Here is a 20,631-nt window from a genome sequence, read left to right on the forward strand (position 1 = left end):
CATGGCGGAGTTCCCTAGGGAGGGAGTTCCACAGAGTGGGGGCCACCACAGAAAAGGCCCTCTCCCTCGTCCCCACCAGTCTAGCTGTCCTGGCTGAAGGGACAGAGAGAAGGCCATCCGAGGCTGATCTTGTTAAGCGGCCTGTCTGGTGCTGCTGGAGGTGCTCCTAAGATAGGCTGGGCCGGAACCATATAGGGTTTTAAAGGTCAAAACCAACACCTTGAATTTGGCCCGGAAAACAACTGGTAACCAGTGCAACTCCTTCAGCACTGGAGTGATGTGATCTCACCGGCGGCTGCCTTTAATCAGGCAAGCCGCCGCGTTCTGTACCAGCTGCAGTTTCCGAACCGTCTTCAAGGGTAATCCCACGTAGAGCGCATTACAGTAGTCTAAACGAGAGGAGACCAGGGCATGTACTACCGATGGGAGCAGATGGTCAGGAAGGAAGGGGCACAGCCGCCATATCAGATGGAGTTGATACAGCGCTGTCCGGCTCACAGCTGACACCTGAGCCTCCATGGACAGCTGGGAGTCCAAAATGACCCCCAGGCTGTGGACCTGGTCTTTCAAGGGTAGCCGTACCCCATTCAACACCAGGTCAACATCCCCCAACCTCCTCTTGTCTCCCACCAAAAGTACCTCCATCTTGTCAGGGTTCAGCTTCAGCTTATTCCTCCCCATCCAGCCACTCACCATCTCCAGACATTTGGACAGGGATTCTACGGCCAACCTTGGTGAAGATTTGAATGAGAGGTAGAGCTGCGTGTCATCCGCATATTGATGACACTGCACCCCAAACATCCTGATGATAGCCCCCAGCGGCTTCACATAGATGTTAAATAGCATTGGGGAGAGGATGGAACCCTGTGGCACCCCACAAGTAAGTGGCCACGGGTCCGAAACCTCCTCTCCCAGTGCTACCCTCTGGTACCTGCCGGAGAGGAAGGACCGGAACCACCGTAATACGGTGTCTCCAATGCCCAACCCCTCCAGGCGGTCCAGGAGGATACCGTGGTCAATGGTATCAAAAGCCACTGAGAGGTCGAGGAGAACAAGGAAGGAGCATTCACCCCTATGCAGAGCCCTCCTCATATCATCCACCAAGGTGACCAAGGCCGTTTCTGTCCCATGCCAAGCCTGAAGCCCGACTGAAATGGGTCTAGACAATCAGTTTCTTCCAAGTGTGCCTTCAACTGCACCGCCACCACCCACTCAATCACCTTGCCCCAAAATGGCAGATTTGAGACTGGGCGAAAGTTGTTCAGAACTTGAGGATCCAAGGATGGCTTCTTTAAGAGTGGTCTTATCACTGCCTCCTTGAGGGCTGGTGGCATCACTCCCTCCTCAAGGAAGGCATTCACCACCGCCCTGATCCCCTTACCCAGTCTCTCTCTGCAGCCCATAATGAGCCAAGATGGGCAAGGATCAAGTAAGCAGGTGGTCGGCCGTACAGATGAAAGCACCTTGTCCACTTCATCAGGAGGAAGAAGCTGGAACCGATTCCACAAAACCAGTTTGCCACAGGCCACCTCTTGCTCACTAACTGTATCCACAGCATGCAGAGTAACACACCTAATCTGATCAATTTTATCTGCAAAGTGCCTTGCCAAGACCTCACAGGAGGCCTTAGAATGCTCCAGTGGTTCTGGAGCCACAGGACCGACCAGGCTCCGGACCACTTGGAACAGCCTCCTGGGACAGCACTCTGCAGACGCGATAGAGGCAGCATAATATTCCTTTTTTGCTGCCTTCACTGCCACGTGATAGGCTGAAGATACAGCTCTAGCCCATGTCTGATCGTCTTTGGAGCGAGACTTCCGCCACCGGAGCTCTAGCCGTCTCACCTCCTGTTTCAGAGCTCGTAACCGCGGATTGAACCATGGTGCAGTCCGAGCCCTGTTCAGGGGGAGAGTGCATTTCGGAGCCACCTGATCTAATGCCCCAGTGATTGCGGCATTCCAGCCACCCACCAGGGTCTCGACCGAGTGGCCATTGGCGTGCCCCAGAGAATCCCCAAGCGCATTCAGGAATCCATTTGGATCCATAAGACGCCTGGGGCGGACCATTTTAATGGGTCCTCCGCCCCTGCGGAGGGGTTGTGGAACCGAGAAGTCCAACGTCACCAGATAGTGATCTGACAATGACAAGGGGGTGGTGGATATACCCCCGACTTCCAGATCACTCCATAGGATTGTGCGCTAAGTATTTTGAGAACGTCACCCACTTGCTCAAGAATCCTCTCCTTGTAGTTCTTTTAACAGAATTACAAGACTACCCTTCGCTCTTGGCAATGCCTCCACCACTTGAAGGCATTGGACTGGCTGAAGCAGTTATTCCCTGTTCCCCGTTCGTGCGTGTGCATGTTGCAGGCCCAGGGCTTTGAATTCACAGGTTCCCCGCACAGATTCCCAAGAATGCTCCCTTTTTGTGCTCTCCGACCGCGGAAGTCCGAAGTCTGAGTAAGTTTGCATTTTGTCTCCCTCTCTATGGGAGGCAGGGAGAGCTGGAAAATCCTACGGACCTCCCTCCATTGGAGCCGGAGAGCTGTCGGAGCCGTCTTGTATCAACCCCTTAAAGCCGCCATCCTATGGCCCCAGTAGTAAGTCCCACTGAACTCAGTGGGGCTTACTTCTGATTAGACATGCCTAGGATTGCACTGTTAATGGTCCTGTCTCCCAAGTTTGGTTGCGTTCTTCAAAGTCCTTTGCCTCCTTTGGATGAGTGCATCCAGAGTGCAGGACACGGAATAATGGGCTCAAGCTACAGGAAGCCAGATTCCGGCTGAACATCAGGAAAAAGGTCCTGACTGTTAGAGCAACACGACAATGGAACCAATTCCCTAGGGAGGTGGTGGGCTCTCCCACACTGGAGGCGTTCAAGACAAGGCTGGGCAGCCATCTGTCAGGGATGCTCTGACTTGGATTCCTGCATTGAGCGGGGGGTTGGACTAGATGGCCTTGTAGACCCCTTCCAGCCCTACTATTCTATGATTCTATGAAAGGAGGGAGGGAACCGCTGGGTACTTTTTTGGCAAAATAAAAAATGAATGAATAAATAAAAGATAAACAGCCATTCAAGTGAAAGGCAAGATTTTTTTTACCAAAGAGCGGGCGGGGTTTTGCTGGTTTTAACAAAATAGGGAATCTTCGGAAGGATGGTGTTACACTCTGATACACATTTCTGTGAAGGAGGCAGAGGAACTGCACAATAAAAAGCCTCATCTGAAAGCATCCCACGTTTTCCTTTCTCGCTCCCAGCAACCCTTCCTGACCCCAGAAAGATCAGAACCACTTCAGCAACAAACTGCAAAAATTATTTTCCTTTGCTTTGTTTTGTTTTTATTCAGACTGATCAAGGAGAATCAGAACAGCTCTTGTCCTCTTCCATCCCTTCGTCACCTCCTTAACCAAGAGGCGTTGGTTGATTGTGAAAAGTTGTGCCGATTTGGATTTTCCTTCATGATTTGGGAGAGGGAGAGCCTCCGGAGTGAATGTTCACCAACATTTTTAAAAGATGATGGCATTCTCTCTCTCTCTCTCTCTTTAATGGGGGGGCGGGGTAATGCTATCTTTCAGAAGGATTTTTGGAAAAGAGTTTTGTTTTTTATGATCGTATGAAGGATATATATGGGAGGAAGGCAGTGAGGAAGTCCAGCAGGTGCTGGGTGTGGTGAGGCCATCTCTGACGTCACCTCATAAAAAACAGAAACAAAAGGGGCAAGTCAAACCATAATAAAGAAACTGCAGTAGAAAACCAAGAGTTAAGTTGCTGTGATTAGTGGAGGCGGGTGGCCCCGATTTCAGTGGGGCTGTGAATCCATTCTGGGTTTTAGTCAGCATCAGCCAGAACTCTAAGGGAACTAGCCAAGGCGTTGACCCCTATCCCCAAACTAATTTCAGCCACCAGCCTCCACTGAAGGCAAAAAGTAGAAAAAATACAATATTATATTCTTTTGTTCGGCTCAACCCACATACAAACCCCAGCGTGGGTTTGTATTGTGCATTAATCTCGATCCGCGCTCTTTTCCTTGTTCATGTGTATAGTACCCTAAACGATGACCCCGCCAAATTTTTCTCTGGTTTCAATCGCAGGGGGAAATCAGGATGGAATGTCGTGCTGTATTCAAACCGAGCTGACAAAGAGTAGAATCTTCTGCAGTTTTACTCAGAAGTAAGTTCTATTAAGTTCAAGGAGACTTCCTTCCAGGCAGGTGTGTACAGGATCGCTGCCTAAATCCAGATTGACGATCGCACTTGCACTCCCTTGCACATTGACTGGGGATCGAGTCCCCCCTGAATTCCGGGGAACTTTCTTCGGAGTAGGCTTACACTGAGAGTCCGGTTGAGGCCCTCTGTTGTCGGGATCTGCCTTGCCTGAGTCAGTTCATTGGTCCCATCCAGCTCACTACTCCCGTTTTTTAAAAGCGCGGGAGGGTTTGCTATTATTGTTTCCCCCTTTAAATAGAATTGGTTAATTTCTGAAAAGAACTATATTAGTTTCCATACCATTAAAACTAAATTTGCTGTTATTACTCTTTTAAAACTCCTCTTTTTTCGTTGTGTTTTCGTTTCTCCAGTCAACCCGGTAGTGTCTTTTTTACAAGCGCAGGAAAGTGTGCTGTGTTTTTAAGAAAAATTAGAATGGACTCTTTCTCAGTTTTTTGAAAAAAAAATTGCTGTAGACTGTATAGTGTTAAAAGCTGAATTTGCTATTATTATTAACTCTTGCAAAATTCTTTTTTCGTTTGTTTGTTCATGGAGTATAAACAATGAACGATCAAAACCACATGAAAAGATCACTGGCTCCGGAGTGTAAAGAAGGTCCAAAGGAGTGCCAGGTTCTGCAGAAAACTTTACCAAGCCCAGCCCACAATTCAGCACTAACTGTAACCAAGTACCACTATTGAAGAGCACCGTGGATACAAGAACAATTGTATTTACAATTTAACTGATTGCATTTACAATCAGTTAAATTGATCTAAGTGTGGAACAGTCTATACAAGTTGGGAAAGTGAAATGCAGGTAAATGTTAATAAATAGATTATATTGCACTGGTCAGGCAACAGAACCACAGAATAAATAATTTCTCCAGCCCCCCCCCCCCCATTGCTTTATTGGATCTTCCAAGACGCCCAATCAACAAACAGAAGAGAAGAGCTCAACTTTGTCCCATATGATGCCAGTAAACATATCAGATCAATTGACTTCACTGTCAATTTTATATCAGTGCAATAGTAGTGTGTAGCCCCAGAAATTAATTTGAACAGAGAATCGCATTTCCCTTGTCCCGGGATCAAGCAAATAAATTTATCTCGACATTCACATTAAGAAGCATATTTAGAAGGTTAGAGAAGGCTCTGCTTTCTAAAAGTATATAGAAAATGGGGAGATGGGTGTTCTGAGAGATGATGGTGACATTTAAAAATGTCATATTACATATATTTCACAGTGTGTTACATTGTTGTGAAACTGATATGTAGGTCTTTTTGTATATTTGATAGTTGCCTGAAGTAGAAGGCAGAGTGGCTGGAAAGAAGTGGGATGTTTAAGTGAATATTTTGTTAAAGGTAGTTGTTAGGAAGTTGGGATGTTTCCTTTTGTTGATGTGGCATCAAAATGCATTCCTTCTCTCTGTGTCTTTGGGCTACTACATTTGAGAAGCACAGAACAGAAGAAAACATTGTTTTTCCAAAGACCACTTGGACAATTATTTCACTAAATTCAACAGATATTGTGGGTGTTTGGGGAGAGTACAAGGCCCCAGTTCTGTGCACACTTACTTGGGAGTAAACTCTATTGAAGTCAAAGGCACTGTCTTCTGAGTAGAGGTCCATAGGATTGTGCTGTAAGCTGCATAAGAATATAAAATTGGTGTTAGCAATATTGCAGAGAGAGAGAGAGAGTGAAATGAATTCCGAGGGGAGAATAAATGAACATGGAACCAGGTTTATTTGCATCTCATGATTTTAATCACAAACACTCAAAGATCTTAAAAATCAAGATTTTCAAATAAAGACTGAAAAAGAAAGTAAACCGCTGAAAAGAAGACTCCGCAACAATGGATTTGACCACAACCTTAGACTGGATAGAAAAAGAATGAAAACGAATACGGCAGAGAGATCTTTAAGACCCTCCCCTCCCCCTTCTTTCCTTCCAGCTTCCCCCTCTACTCTCCTTCCTAACCTCCTTCTTTGCCCTCTTTCTTATACCTCGTTTGCTCCACTCTCCAGCCTTACTTCCTTGCCTTACTTTTGGATTAGTGCTCTCTCAGATTTTTAAACTCTTGTTTTGGTGCAAAAGCTGCCATTTTTAGGGTATGTGAGAGAGGGCTTATGAAAAAACACACCCACACTCTTTTTGTCCAGTTTTCCCCACAGCTGTTCGCAGCCATTGCGAATGAATTGCAATTGAAAAGGAACTCCTGATTTGGGATGGCCTGAGGGGTGAGGTACACATTAATTGAAGAATTGAGTTAAATTGGGGTGATTTAGATGGGGAAATTAATTGGCTGGTTTTGTCTTCTGTGCAATGTCAATAAATCCTAGCAGTCCTTTCTAAATTTGCATATATATATATTGATTAACACACATAATGCTTATGCAAGGTTGTGGTCTATGGGCCTGTGCCCTGCACCTTTTAAGTTCTAGCAATGCTCAACTATTTCATGCCACTGGTCAAATAGGATGGACTGTAAAGCACATTGCACATAAAATATTATGCATGATGAACACAACTAATATAAAATAATAAAAATGCAAACGAATCTAAAAATAGATATACATACTTGCTTAACTCAAACAAGCAACTACCAGTCTGAACAAAAAAGATTTTCCTACTTGAAGGGTGGTTGGAATTTGGAGAGACTCCATGGGAAAGAAATCCCGTAACTCCAGAGCACCCCGGAGGGAGAGATTTGGACAGTGGAGGCTGGTGGCTCCAATTTCACTGGGGCTGTAATTCCATTCTGGGTTTTAATCAGAACCAACCAGAATTCTAAAGGAGCTACCCAAGGTGTTGAACCCTATCCCCAAAATAGGTTCAGCACCTTGGATTTTGGAACTTGCTCTCCACATTTTTCCTGCTCCGCAATCCTCTGTTTTAGCCTAGACTCCTGAATCCATCTGCCAATGACGTCCGAGACTTACGGAAAAACAGGAGCTTTGATCTCCACTCCATTCATGTTCAACAAAACTGGGTCTTGTCTCCTTCACTCTGTCCTTAATTACACAAGGTCCGTGCAGGAGATCCCAGGACCGCACATCAACCTGAAAAGAAAGAGACGATGACAACAGCCATGAGTCTGTGGTGAGACATCCCCACGTTATTCTTTTTGCGGTTCGGTTCTCTGCAACGCAGCCGAACCGCTGAAATGAGTTCTTCCCAGAGTTAAATCCAGGGGCATAAGAATGCCTAATTCTGCATAAGTTGCAACCTAAATTGTCCAGTGGGGAGAAGGAGGCTGTGAAATGAATTTGGGCTCACTTAGAAGAATGTTCTTTATGTCTGGCAAAGCGAAAAAAGGGGCAGTATGTATAGTTATTCCCAAGGCCAACTAGAGATGTAAAGTTTGAAGGCATGGAACAAAACAAACAAACAAACTGTTGGGGAAAAGTGAAATATGTACAATATTTCGTTCTTATCCAGCCTAAGCTTATATTACTATGTTAAAAACATGAAATCCAAAATATACAGTATGCGGTGTGATCCTACTAAAAATGTTTAGTCAAAAGTAAATCATACAGGGTTCAGCTTCCAAGTAGCAGCCCAATCCCATCCATGTTTACTCAGAAGTAAGTCCCATTGAGCTCAGTGGGACTTACTCCCATGTAAATGTGTATAGAACTTAAACTTCAACGTACATAGGATTGCACCACAAAATGTACAATTAAAATTGTACCATTTGGTATATTTCTGAAAGTTAAAAGTATAAATGCTTTAGTTTTATTCCATTAATAATTGCAAAAATACACAGAGGGGGAGCTGCAAGCTTCTGGGCGCTAAGGTACCTAAGACTGCATGATTGGCTGGGAGTTGTTGGACTTTTTTTCCTGCCCCAACATGGATAAGATTGCGCCCTAATTATATCTTAGTTCAAGGAGACTTACTCCCAGGCAAGTGTGAATAGGATTGCCGCCTCAGTCTAGATTGACGATGTATGCACTTACACTCCCCTACATACTGACCGGGGATCGAGCCCCCCTTGAACCCCGGAGAACTTCCTTCGGACTAAGCTTCCGCTGAGAGCCCGGTTGAGGCCAGTTAATGAAGACACTTCTTGGAGATGTGGTCCACCTACTGGTCTCTTCACGCCCATTTGTTTGTTCGGTACTTCTTTTATCTCCATTTTTCCAAAAAGAGCGACTTCTGGCCAGGATCGTCCACTGCCCTGTAGGTCATTGGCCATAAGCGAGAAAAGGATTTCAGCAACATAAACATAAGGGGACACAAAAGGATCCCCTGCGCATGAGGTGCTGCTGCGGCTGGGAGACCTCAGGAGTTGTCAGGGGTCTGCCACAGGGATCTACCTTGCCCGAGTCAGGTAACGGGTCCCACTCACCTAGGTACTGTCATTTTTAAAAGCGCGCGAGAGTTTGCTATATATTTTTTTCTTTAAATAGAAATTGATTAATTTCGGGAAAGAATTATATTAGTTTGCATGGTGTTAAAACGAAATCTGCTATTACTCTTTTTTCGTTGTTTGTCCCATCCACCTCAGTAAACCATATATTTTTTTTAAAAAACTGTAGCAGAAAACCACAAAGGTCTATGTAAAACATGCTTTTCAGATCGTCATTAATCAAGTTTTGAGTGGAAGCCTAACTTCCGATGTCCGTGGCAATGTAGGAATGTCCAGGAGCAGGGCCATAAGTGTGGCCGCACTCGCTGTTACATTTAATCCTTCATGTGCTTTACATGCACACATGCAAGGATGTGCGATTAGGATTCCATGTGGGTGCCTGGCTTTTCCCTCTCTTCCTGGGAAACAGAACCCCTGGTAAAGTCTCCAGGAGGAAGGGGAGAAATAGCTGAGGAGTGGGGGGACTGGAGTCCTCCATTCCCCCTCCCCCTGTATGAACATAAGAACATAAGAGCAGCTATGCTGGATGAGCCAAGGGTCCATTTAGTCCAGCATTGTGTTCACACAGTGGCCAACCAGGTGCACATGGGAAACCCACAAGCAGGACATGAGTGGAACAGCACCCTCCCACCCATGTTCCCCAGCAACGGGTGTACATCTGATACTGGAGGTAGCGTATAGCCATCAGGACTAGTAGTCATTGATAGCTTTATCCAGGAATTTGTCTAACCCCTTTTTAAAGCCACCTGAATTGGTGGCCATCACTATGTCTTGTGGCAGCGAATGCCAGTTTCTTTCTGTTCTTTAACCAGTTCCTGATCCATAAGAGGATCTCTCCTCTTACTCCATAGCTGCTGAGTTTGCTCAGGAGTCTTTGGTGAGGGACTTTCCCGCCTCCCAGCTGAGAAGAGCAGAGGAAGCTGCTCCAGTTGGTCCAGGGACTACAGAAGCAAGCAAGCTCCCAGAGAGCAAGCGACCAGAGCGAGCAAACAGGGGGAGTAAACAGGAGTTGGCCAGGGGAGTTCGGCAGGGGAGGTCAAGGGGGAGGCCCCTAACATTTTTTTTTTACTAACTTTTTTTCATTTATTTGTCTTGTAACACACACTTCCACACCAGTGGGACTCTGCTTTTAACCTCTACTGAGTAGAGGAGCAGGCACAGGCTAGTCTAGAACAATCACAAAGCTAGACACAAAAAGGGAAAAGAGGCTATGGAAGGACAAGGCTCTCCAGTGGTGGTGACCTGCAAGGTGTGTGCAATGTTTGTTTTCTTGCCTGAGAACAACATGGCCTACACCTGCAACAAGTGCAAGTTGATCATGCTGCTGGAGGAAAAAGTAAGTGGACTGGAGCGGCGACTGTCGACCCTCCGGGGAATAAGAGAACATGAAGAGTTCTTGGACAGAATGGGGGAACTACAGCAGCAAAGGGCAGACCAGAAGCTTGAAGAGCAACAGCAAGATGAGGCAGTGGGAAATGCTGAGGTGAAGAAAAATGGAATAGAGGATACTCCTTGGAAAACGGTGACAGTTAGGAGAAGAAGAACTAGACGCCACTCTGCACCAGTGGAAGCAGTGGAGCTGTGGAACCAATTCCAGGTACTTGCAGATGAGACTGGAGGACAGCCTGCAGAGGAAGAATCACAGGGGAACCTGCATGAGAGTGAGCAAGAGGCTAAAGGTCAGTCAAACACAGGTGATGAAAACCAGGCCTACAAGAAGAAGAAGAGAAGAGTGGTAGTAGTGGGAGACTCCTTGCTGCGTGGGATCGAGACCCAAGTATGTCGCGAAGACCCATGGACTCACCAGGTATGTTGTCTCCCGGGAGGACAGATTAGAGACGTGACTGAAAGGTTGCCTGCGCTCATAAAGCCCACTGACAGGTATCCCTTTCTTCTCATCCATGTGGGAACAAATGATACCGCCAAGCGGAGCTACGAAGAGATCACGTCAGACTTTGAAGCTTTGGGAAGGAAACTCAAGAACTTCGGGCCCAGATAGTTTTCTCATCCATCCTTCCAGTAGTTAGAAGAGGGATAGAAAGGGAACGAAAAATACTCCAGGTGAATGACTGGCTACGAAGGTGGTGCCGACGAGAGAGGGACCACGGGCTATACTTCCAGGAAGATGGGCTGTTGGCTAGGGATGGGTTGCACCTCACAAAGGCTGGGAAGAATGTGTTTGGCCACAGCATGAAGAACTTCATCAGGAGGGCTTTAAACTGAATCCTACGGGGAAGGGAGATGTAATGTTGGGGGTAACAGTGGACATAGGCGCATGCACTGCAATGGAGAGAACAGCTCTGATAGCGCCCAATAATAGTCTTCAGACATGTGTAGGAAGAAAGCCAGACTATGAAGCACATGGTCTTCGATGTCTATATACTAATGGCCAGAGTATGGGAAACAAACAGAACGAACTTGAACTCTTAATACAAGAGGGAAATTATGACTTGATAGGTATAACTGAGACTTGGTGGGATGACTTTCATGACTGGAATACAGCAATTGAAGGATATAACTTGTTCAAAAAGAACAGGAAGAACAGAAAGGGAGGTGGGGTTGCACTGTATGTGAAAAATACATATCTCTGCACAGAAAGACAGGAGGAGGAGCTTGGTAGCCCCATCGAGAGCATCTGGGTTGAAATAAATGGAGCAAAGAATAAAAGGAACCTGGTGGTCCGAGTCTACTACCAGCCACCCAATCAAGGAGAAGACAAGGATGACACTTTTGAAAAGCAAATAGCCAATGTTTGAAGGAAGCATGATGTAGTAGTAATGGGGGACTTCAATTTCCCCGATATTTGTTGGGAGACAAATTCTGCAAAACATGGCTCCTCCAGGAAATTCCTGACTTGTGTGGCGGATAACTTCCTCCTACAGAAAGTAGAGGAAGGAACTAGAGGATCGGCTATCCTTGACTTGATCCTAACCAACAGAGATGACTTAGTGGATAAAGTAGCAGTTACAGGAACTCTGGGGGAAAGTGACCATGTTGTACTTGAGTTCTTGGTTCTAAGGGAAGCAAAAGCCGAGTGTAGTCAAACGCGTACCCTGGATTTTAGGAAAGCTGATTTTAATAAACTCAGAACAATGATCAGTAAGGTCCCATGGCAAGCGACGCTAACGAGAAAAGGAGTCCAAGATGGGTGGGAGCTTTTAAAATAGGAAATTCTCAAGGCACAATCACAAGCAATTCCAACAAGAAGAAAAGGTGGAAGACAACAGAAGAAGCCAGTGTGGCTTCACAAAAAGCTTAGGGATGACCTGAAAACAAAAAAGGACACATATAGGAAGTGGAAAGAAGGCCAAGTAACAAAGGAAGAGTACAGGCAGATAGCACAGAATTGCAGGGATGGCGCCAGGAAGGCTAAAGCTGAGAATGAGCTGAGGTTAGGGAGGGATGTTAAAAACAACAAAAAGGCTTTCTTCAGCTACTTGCATAGTAAAAGGCAGAGGAAAGAAATGGTGGTTCAGCTATTAAATAAGGATGGAAAAATGATAACAGATGACAAAGAAAAGGCAGAGGTGCTCAATTCCTACTTTGGCTCAGTCTTCTCCCAAAAGAGGGTCTATGACCCCCCTGGCAAAGGTGAAGTACAGGCTGAAGGGGCAGGATTGCAGCTTGAGATCGACAGGCATATGGTCAAGGAACACCTCATTACTTGGAATGAGTTCAAATCTCCAGGGCCAGATGAACTGCATCCTAGAGTCATAAAGGAACTGGCAGAAGAACTCTCAGAACCTCTGTCTATTCTCTTTGATAAATCATGGAGGACGGGGGAAGTGCCAGATGACTGGAGGAGGGCTAACATTGTCCCTATCTTCAAAAAGGGTAAAAAGGAGGAACCTGGGAACTACAGACCAGTCAGTCTGACATCAATCCCTGGGAAAATTCTGGAGCAGATCATAAAGCAATCCATCTGGGAGCACCTTGACAACAATGCCGTGATTACTCGAAGCCAACATGGATTTGTCAAAAACAAGTCCTGCCAGACAAATCTGATCTCATTGTTTGATCAAGTCACCTCCCTTGTAGACCGTGGGAATGCTGTAGACATCATATACCTCGACTTCAGCAAAGCTTTCGACAAAGTGCCCCATGATATCCTGATGAGCAAACTAGCTCAAAGTGGGCTAGATGAAACAACGATCCGGTGGATCCACAGTTGGCTACAGAATCGGACTCAAAGAGTGCTTATCAATGGGACCTTCTCAAGCTGGGGAGAGGTAACGAGTGGGGTACCGCAGGGCTCGGTCCTGGGCCCAGTGCTCTTCAACATTTTTATTAATGACTTGGAGGAGGAGGTGCAGGGAATGCTGATCAAATTTGCAGATGACACTAAATTGGGTGGGATAGCTAATACTTTGGAAGACAGAAACAAAATTCAAAGTGATCTGGATAGACTGGAGCGCTGGGCAGAAAACAACAGAATGGCATTTAATAGGGACAAATGCCAAGTTCTGCACCTAGGAAAAAGAAACCAAATGCACAGTTACAAGATGGGGGATACGTGGCTCAACCACACTACGAGCGAGAAGGATCTTGGAATTGTTGTCGATCACAAGCTGAATATGAGCCAACAATGTGATGTGGCTGCAAAAAAGGCAAATGCTATTTTGGGCTGCATTAATAGAAGCATCGCTTCCAAATCCCGGGAAGTACTAGTTCCCCTCTACTCAGCACTGGTTAGGCCTCATCTGGAGTACTGTGTCCAGTTCTGGGCACCACACTTTAAGAAGGATGCAGACAAACTGGAGAGGGTTCAGAGGAGGGCAACAAAGATGATCAGGGGACTGGAAACAAAGCCCTATGAAGAGAGACTGAAAGAACTGGGCATGTTTAGCCTTGAGAAGAGAAGACTGAGAGGAGATATGATAGCACTCTTCAAGTACTTGAAAGGTTGTCACAGAGAAGAAGGCCAGGATCTCTTCTTGATCATCCCAGAGTGCAGGACACGGAATAATGGGCTCAAGTTACAGGAAGCCAGATTCCGGCTGAACATCAGGAAAAACTTCCTGAGTGTCAGAGCAATACGACAATGGAACCAATTACCTGGGGAGGTGGTGGGCTCTCCCACACTGGAGGCCTTCAAGACGAGGCTGGACAGCCATTTGTCAGGGATGCTCAGACTTGGATTCCTGCATTGAGCAGGGGGTTGGACTCGATGGCCTTGTAGGCCCCTTCCAACCCTACTATTCTATGATTCTATGACTTTGTCAAAAGCCTTTTGGAAGTCCAAGTAAACAATGTCTACCAGATCACTCCTGTCTACATGTTCATTGACACTCTCAAAGAACTCTAAAAGGTTAGTGAGACAGGACTTACCTTTGTGGAAGCCGTATTGATTCTTTTTCAGCAGGGCTTGTCCTTCTATATGCTTACAAATTTTATCTTTAGTAATGCTTTCAACCAATTTACCCAGAACAGACTTTAAGCTAACCAGCCTGTAATTTCCCAGATACCCCCCGGAGAACAAAAGTAATGACAGACCAGCTGCTCAGCAAAGATGGCAAAACATTCTCCTTCTTTTCTCTTTGCAGATAAATGAAATTACTCCAAGCAAGTGACAGGAACAAACTGCAGCTAGCAAAATTATTCATGTTTTGTTCTATGTGCATATCCATATGTTATGCTGTCTGCGTTGTGTGTGTCTAGTATGTGTTACACGCAAATAGTCACATTGTTTTATTTTGTGTTTTCTGTCCTGAAGAAGTGTCTTTTTTCAAAATGAGATTTTAATGCTGAGCTCACCTTTTGGTTTGCCACAGAAGAAATACATTTTCCCCCACCATACACTGGAATCTGCTGGAATCTTTGTGAGTACCCAATATTTATTGAACTGATTATCCTCATGGAATTGTTGATTATGTATTTTGAAGGATCCTAACTGAAATAAACAGCACCAAAGCTTTGTGTTAACATAACAGTCTTCATATAGGTCTACTGATATTTTGTGTGTATTCAAGAAGCAACTGAAATGACATGTCGGGTCCCTGGAGAGGAGCAAAGTAATATAACGCTCAAGCTTTTGCTGATTAAATATAACAACATGGAAGGTGTAACTGCAATTATTTCATGGCAGTGTCCATCTCAATATCCATCTTGTATTTGAAGACTGAATCAGCCCTTCTCCCCACCCCCTGTCAGTAGCCACGGATGTAGACAAAACACACTCAAGTGGTGGGTTAGGAACAGACGTTACTAGAGATATAACAAACTTACATCTCAAGGTAAGTCCGCTGTGGTCAGCTCCATGGTCAGCATCACTTGCAGGAGGAAGAAGGAAGAAGATAAGAGAGCAGAGGCAGGAGAGAAGGAAAAGGACCTCCCAGAGATCCCCTCTCTTCTCACTCAGGTACATGTTAACCTTTCAAGCTCAGGTTAAGGGACTCATGGCCCTAGCCCCTCCAACAGTATTTACACATTGTCTATTCTTCATGTGTTATGACATGCACCAAGAAATCTTGAGCAAACCATTGTTCGATTACATGCATGATATATGCTACTGTTTCTACAGATATATCCCCACCCCCCACCCCCCCGCTCCTGTCCCAGCAGCTACAGCGCTTGAGGCATCACTGGCTGTGGTGTTTGGTGAGCTGCTAGTCCTTTGTTTCACCTGCCTCCTCCTGTGCCTCTCTGCTGCTGGAGCTGCAGGGTGAGAGGTGTGTGTCCCTCTCCCTCCAAATATCCAGGAGCTGGGTCCCCATTGTTTCCCTCCTCCACATCCAGAGTCCAAAGCAGAGGCTCTCTCCCTCAACACACCAGAGTCTAGACGGGAAGAAAAAACTTTCAGACCTAGTTTACTCTTTTTGAAAGCACAGCATTTTTTCCCCTTTTGTATGCTCTGAGAATCTAGTCTTGCAGGTTTTGTATTGTTTGTCTTGTTTCTGCACCTTTCCTTTCCCACTGCCCATCTTATCTCAGAACAGAATCGAATAACAGAATCGAATAAGTAAATGGAGGAATGAGATTACCAACTTGAGTATTTTAATGAAGGAAGAAATGGCCGCTGGAAATACTCTCCCTTATATAGTTTGGAGGACAATGAACAGGATGAGGGTGGGTGTACCAAGGTGTAAGACGAATTTATTTAAGTGGGGGTTACTGGCTGACGACAATATATTATGTGAATATGGAGAAACCCAGGACCCAGCGCATCTGATGGTGTGTCGATTACTGCTGGAGTCTTGTACTGTTGACGATCTGCAGCAAGCTAATGACAAAGCTGTGGCGGTGGCTACATTTTGGCAGAGCAAAGTTTGATCTGGACACGAAATAAAAAAAAATTCAGAATAGTGTGGTCTCTGTGTGTGTGTGTGTGTGTGTGTGTGCGCACGTGCTAAAAGATTGTTAAAATAAATCCAAAAATAAATCAGTGAAGCTTATCAGGGTTCAGGTAGCCAGAATCAGGAAACATGTTCTGGACCTGCAGAGCGGCTGAGGAAGAGAGAAACATGCTGTATTTAAAAAGTGGGGTGGGGAAGGCAGGTTTGGAATGGAGAGGAATTTACTATAAAGCTCTTGCCATTATGGTGCACCTACAATCTGGGTTGTTGTTGCTATTATTATTTATTGGGCTCAGTGCCTGTTCTGGATGGGGTCGCACTCCCCCACTCCACTCCCATTGCTGCTGGAGGCCCAAGTGGCCATGGCCTTTTACTAGCTTTGGCTGGTTTGCCAACTACAGCCTCTCCTGGACAGGTGCTAGTAACCTCAAGGCTGGATTACTGCAATGCACTCTATGTGGGGCTGCCCTTAAGGCTGGTCCAGAAGCTGGAGCTAGCGCAGAACACAGCAGCTCAGCTGTTGTCGGAAGATGCTCCTTTTTAGTATGCACCTCCTTTGCTGAGGGAACTGTGCTGGCTGCCTATTCACCTCTGGGGCCAGGTTCAAAGTTCTGGTTCTAGTGTATAAAGCCCTAAACAACTTGGGACCAGGATACCTGAGAGAGAGCGCCTTCTCCCTTACCAACCTGCCCAGTCACTGAGGTCATCAGAGGGCATGTTTCTGGTGGTTCCACATGGACCTATGTCCCAACTGGAGTCCACCAGGAGAAGAGCCTTCAGTGTGGCAGCCCCCTTTCTGTGCAGTTCCCTGCTCCTGGAGGTGAGGCAGGCACCAACACTTTGCTGCTTCCAGCAGCTTCCGAGAACAGCTCTTTTCCAAGAAGCATTCCTTACCTGACCAGCCACCGTTTTTATTGGTATTCTGTTTTTAAAAGAACAATTTTAATATGGTGTTTTAATTCTTTTTATCTTTTTTCTCATTTTAGCTTTTATGTTCACCACTCCAAAATCTGTTTTAGATGTGGAGCGGTATACAAATGTTGTAAATAAATAAATACATCATCATCATCATTATTATTATTACTACTACTACTATTGTTATTATAACTACTATTACTATTATTGCTGTTGCCCCCACTGCTGCTGCCCAGTGTGTTTGTGTGTGTGTGAACATGTACCTGTCCAACCTCTCCTAGTAGTAAGTTAATGTGACTGTCACACTTTTTTTTTTTTTTTTTGGCCAAATGTTTTTTTGGCCACTTGAAAAATAGTGAAGACCATTGATGTACAGGCTATTTGAAATCCACAATCCAGTTAGGAAGATTCAAGATTTGACATAATAATGGATCATTGCAGGCTCTTGTTAAATGAGGACAGGAATTTATTGTGTATCCCTGCTGGGACACTTTCATAACATTGGTGACAGCCAATGTATGTTCTTTATTGTTTGTTTTCTTGTGCAATTTCTGATCATTTATGATATTTTCTGAGTAATATTATCTTCCACAGGAAGATCCTATTATTTTCAGGTATTATGTATCAATAAACCAACTTTATTTTATTTATTTATTTAATTTATTACTCGCCCATCTGGCTGGTCACCCAGCCACTCTGGGTGATGTACAACAACAAAACAGTTAAAACAATAAAATTCTACATTAAAAAAATTATAAAAAATACCCTACCCCACCCCAAATGCCTGCCTGAACAACCACGTTTTTAATATGAGGCGGGAGCTCATTAAAACTGATTTGTTTCAGTGAAAATTCTGAGTCTGTGGTCTTTTACACTCTGGTTGCAAAGTTGCAAATTCATACTTCAATTGGAGCACCAATTAACACCTGCCAAAATTCCCTCTTCATACATGTTAGGCATTGAATTGTTATCTGCCCCCGCCCCCCAGCTTGTCAGATAGGGGCCCTGCTCAGAATTCCATGTTAAGCTTTGAATTGTTACCTGTCCCATAGTTTTGAGACAGGGCAGGCTACAGATCTGAAATAAATAAACCTATATTGCAATCTTTCACTAGGTGTACCGTTTCCATTGTTTTCAGCTATCATCTAGTTTAGCAGCGAAAGGATACATTTGCTGCAGCAAATTTCCATTGGGTGTCAGTGTTATGCAGCGCTTGTATTCTGAGTCATCATTCTGAGAACATAAAATTGGCTTGTTGAATCAGGCCAAAGGTCCATCAAACCCTGCATTCTGTCTCCATCCAGATTTGGCCAGACAAGAAGGGCATGGTGTAAAACTGTACCATGTTTGCCATAGCAGATGAACAGTAGAACAGCTGTTTTAATTGTTGTTGTCAAAAAATGTAAACAAAATAGGACAATAAAATGAAAAGCCCCACTTACAACTAGATTTTGAGATAATGGGGAGCTTTAAAAATTCTGAGGACAAACTTGTATAAGTGCAACAAATGCAAATGCTAGCAGTGACTAACTTGAATCCCATTGATTTCTATGGGACTACTCTAAGTATGACCAAGCCTAAATCCAACCTAATATTTAGAAAACCCTTATATCATAGCAACTTAGTAGTGGAGTCACAGCTTATTGTTTAAACATGTAAATAATAAAGTAGTATGTTATATGGTTAACAACTGACCTGAAAACAACCTCATCTTAATTGCTCTTCTTCCTTTAACATCAGCTCTCCTGCACAGAAGAAAAACGTCTTCTTTTCTTTTAAAAGTTGCTCTTAAGGGAAACTGACTTACCCCAAACTGCTTGCATCTGATCTAGTCAGCTGACTACCAGACTTGGGAAATGGGCTTCATTTAGGGAAATGCATTCCGCACAGTGAGTCATTTCCCCTGCTCCATAGTATTTCAGCAGCTAGCAAGCATCTGTTAATGTCATTGTAGCAACAGTGCAGAACTGGATCATGTCGCTTTAAACCAAAACTAAAAAGAGTTGTCTGTATTGTTGCAGAACCCAGAGTCAGAGAGATCACGGAGTGAAGGAAAAAGAGATTCTTTATTTAACGCGCGGGCTTAAGGCTGGAATCATTTCCAAAGAGCCAGAAGCCCCGAAATACATCAGCACATTGGTTTTATAGACATTGTGACACATATGAAACGGCTCCTCCTCCCTCTCCCGCGTGGGGTTGCAGTCCTCAACATTTCTTCTCTTAGCACCATTGTTTATAATACAAGAACTGGGTTATAGGGTAGCCGTGATAAGGAGAGAACAGAAGAGAACAGCAGAGAACAAGATATACAATTGTATGACCTTTGACAAGATAAGGAATTCCTGTGTCTCGTCAGCTTACAACAATATATTCAAGGGAGAAAGAGCTCAGCAAGAACATGAAGCATGAGACTGCATGAGGCTACTTAGTCTGACCCCCGATATGGCTGCTACAGTATGTAACTTTAGGGTCCTTTAGGGCACTTGCAATCCACATGGAGAATAGTGCTGATCCCTATGCTCGTTGACGTTAATCACCTATTGAGAGCACCATCTGTATAGTCTGTATAGTGACTAGTGCACGATTGATCTCCCTCACTAGTTGCATCTATACTCAATGCGTGAAGACAATGTAATAAATATACCCATAATCAATCCTTTCTGTTTATTAAAAATCAGCGCTACAACTATGAACCATGAACAAAAAATTGTACCCATGTATCAAGATAATGTCATCTTCGTTATTTCAAAAGTCTTGTACAAACTGAGCCTAATAATTCCTAAATAATTCCTAAACTAACAATTACACACACGTAAACAACACAATTACACAAACTAACAATTACACATCAAAATCTTTCCAGGACTTTAGTCTGACTATCTTAGTCCCAGAAACATGAGCTACTAACTCCAACAGTTCTTGAACTGGTGTTTTATATTTGTGTGTACATTCCTGTGTGACAGACACCAATGTAATACTGATGTTTTCTGCAGCAAAGGTAATGTGTGGTGTTTCTCTAACTAGCTGAAGCCAATTCCTTCCTCTTTGCTTCAGCCATGCATTCCCAGCCTGCTGATTGATCTGTGTTATTTACATGCCTCCCCTTCATGGATCAATGCCTTGTTGTGGTGAAGGGGCTTGCCATAAACTCAGTGAAGCCATAAGCTATGCCGTGCAGGGCCACCCAAGACGGACAGGTCATGGCAGAGAGTTCTGACAAAATGTGGTCCACTGGAGAAGGAAATGGCAACCCACTCCAGTATTCTTGCCAAGAAAACCCCATGGAACGTATCACAAGGCTAAAAGAGATGACGCAGGAAGATGAGCCCCTCAGGTCGGAAGGTGTCCAATATACTACTGGGGAAGAGCAGAGGGCATTTCCAAGTAGCGCCAGAAAGAGTGAAGCGGCTGGGCCAAAGCCGAAAGGACACTCAGCTGTGGATGTGTCTGGTGGTGAAAAGAAAGTCCGATGCTGTAAAGAACAATATTGTTTAGGAACCTGGAATGTCAGATCAATGAATCAAGGTAAGCTGGAGGTGGTCAAACATGAGATGGCAAGATTGAACATCGACATCTTGGGAATCAGCGAACTCAAATGGACAGATAATGAAGCTGAAGCTCCAATATTTTGGCCACCTAATGCGAAGAGAAAACTCTTCTAAAATGGACTAAAATGGACAGGCATGGGTGAATTTAATTCAGGTGACCATTATATCTACTACTGTGGGCAAGAATCCCTTCGAAGAAATGGAGTAGCACTCATAGTCAACAAGAGGGTGGGAAAAGCAGTACTGGGGTACAATCTCAAAAACGATAGAATGATCTCAGTACGAATCCAAGGCAAACC

At 44.7% G+C, this 20,631-nt stretch overlaps 1 protein-coding gene across 1 annotated transcript in view; it reads right to left on the reverse strand.

Annotated features, from left to right (window-relative positions):
* Positions 1 to 18,599, reverse strand: part of LOC146355296 (uncharacterized) — a 71,913-nt gene extending 53,314 nt beyond the window's left edge. Inside the window, exons 1-3 of the mRNA XM_084830433.1 lie at positions 18,480 to 18,599; positions 7,145 to 7,264; positions 5,780 to 5,849 (exon numbers count right to left, since the gene is read on the reverse strand). Of these exons, the coding sequence (XP_084686559.1) occupies positions 5,780 to 5,849; positions 7,145 to 7,175 (101 nt within the window). The 5' untranslated portion in view covers positions 7,176 to 7,264; positions 18,480 to 18,599. The remainder of the gene's footprint in view (positions 1 to 5,779; positions 5,850 to 7,144; positions 7,265 to 18,479) is intronic.
* Between the last annotated feature and the right edge of the window lie 2,032 nt (positions 18,600 to 20,631).

This window comes from Heloderma suspectum, chromosome 2, assembly GCF_057233095.1.
Source record: "Heloderma suspectum isolate Gila_16-S chromosome 2, 16-S_ref, whole genome shotgun sequence".
NCBI classification, from domain to species: domain Eukaryota; kingdom Metazoa; phylum Chordata; class Lepidosauria; order Squamata; family Helodermatidae; genus Heloderma; species Heloderma suspectum.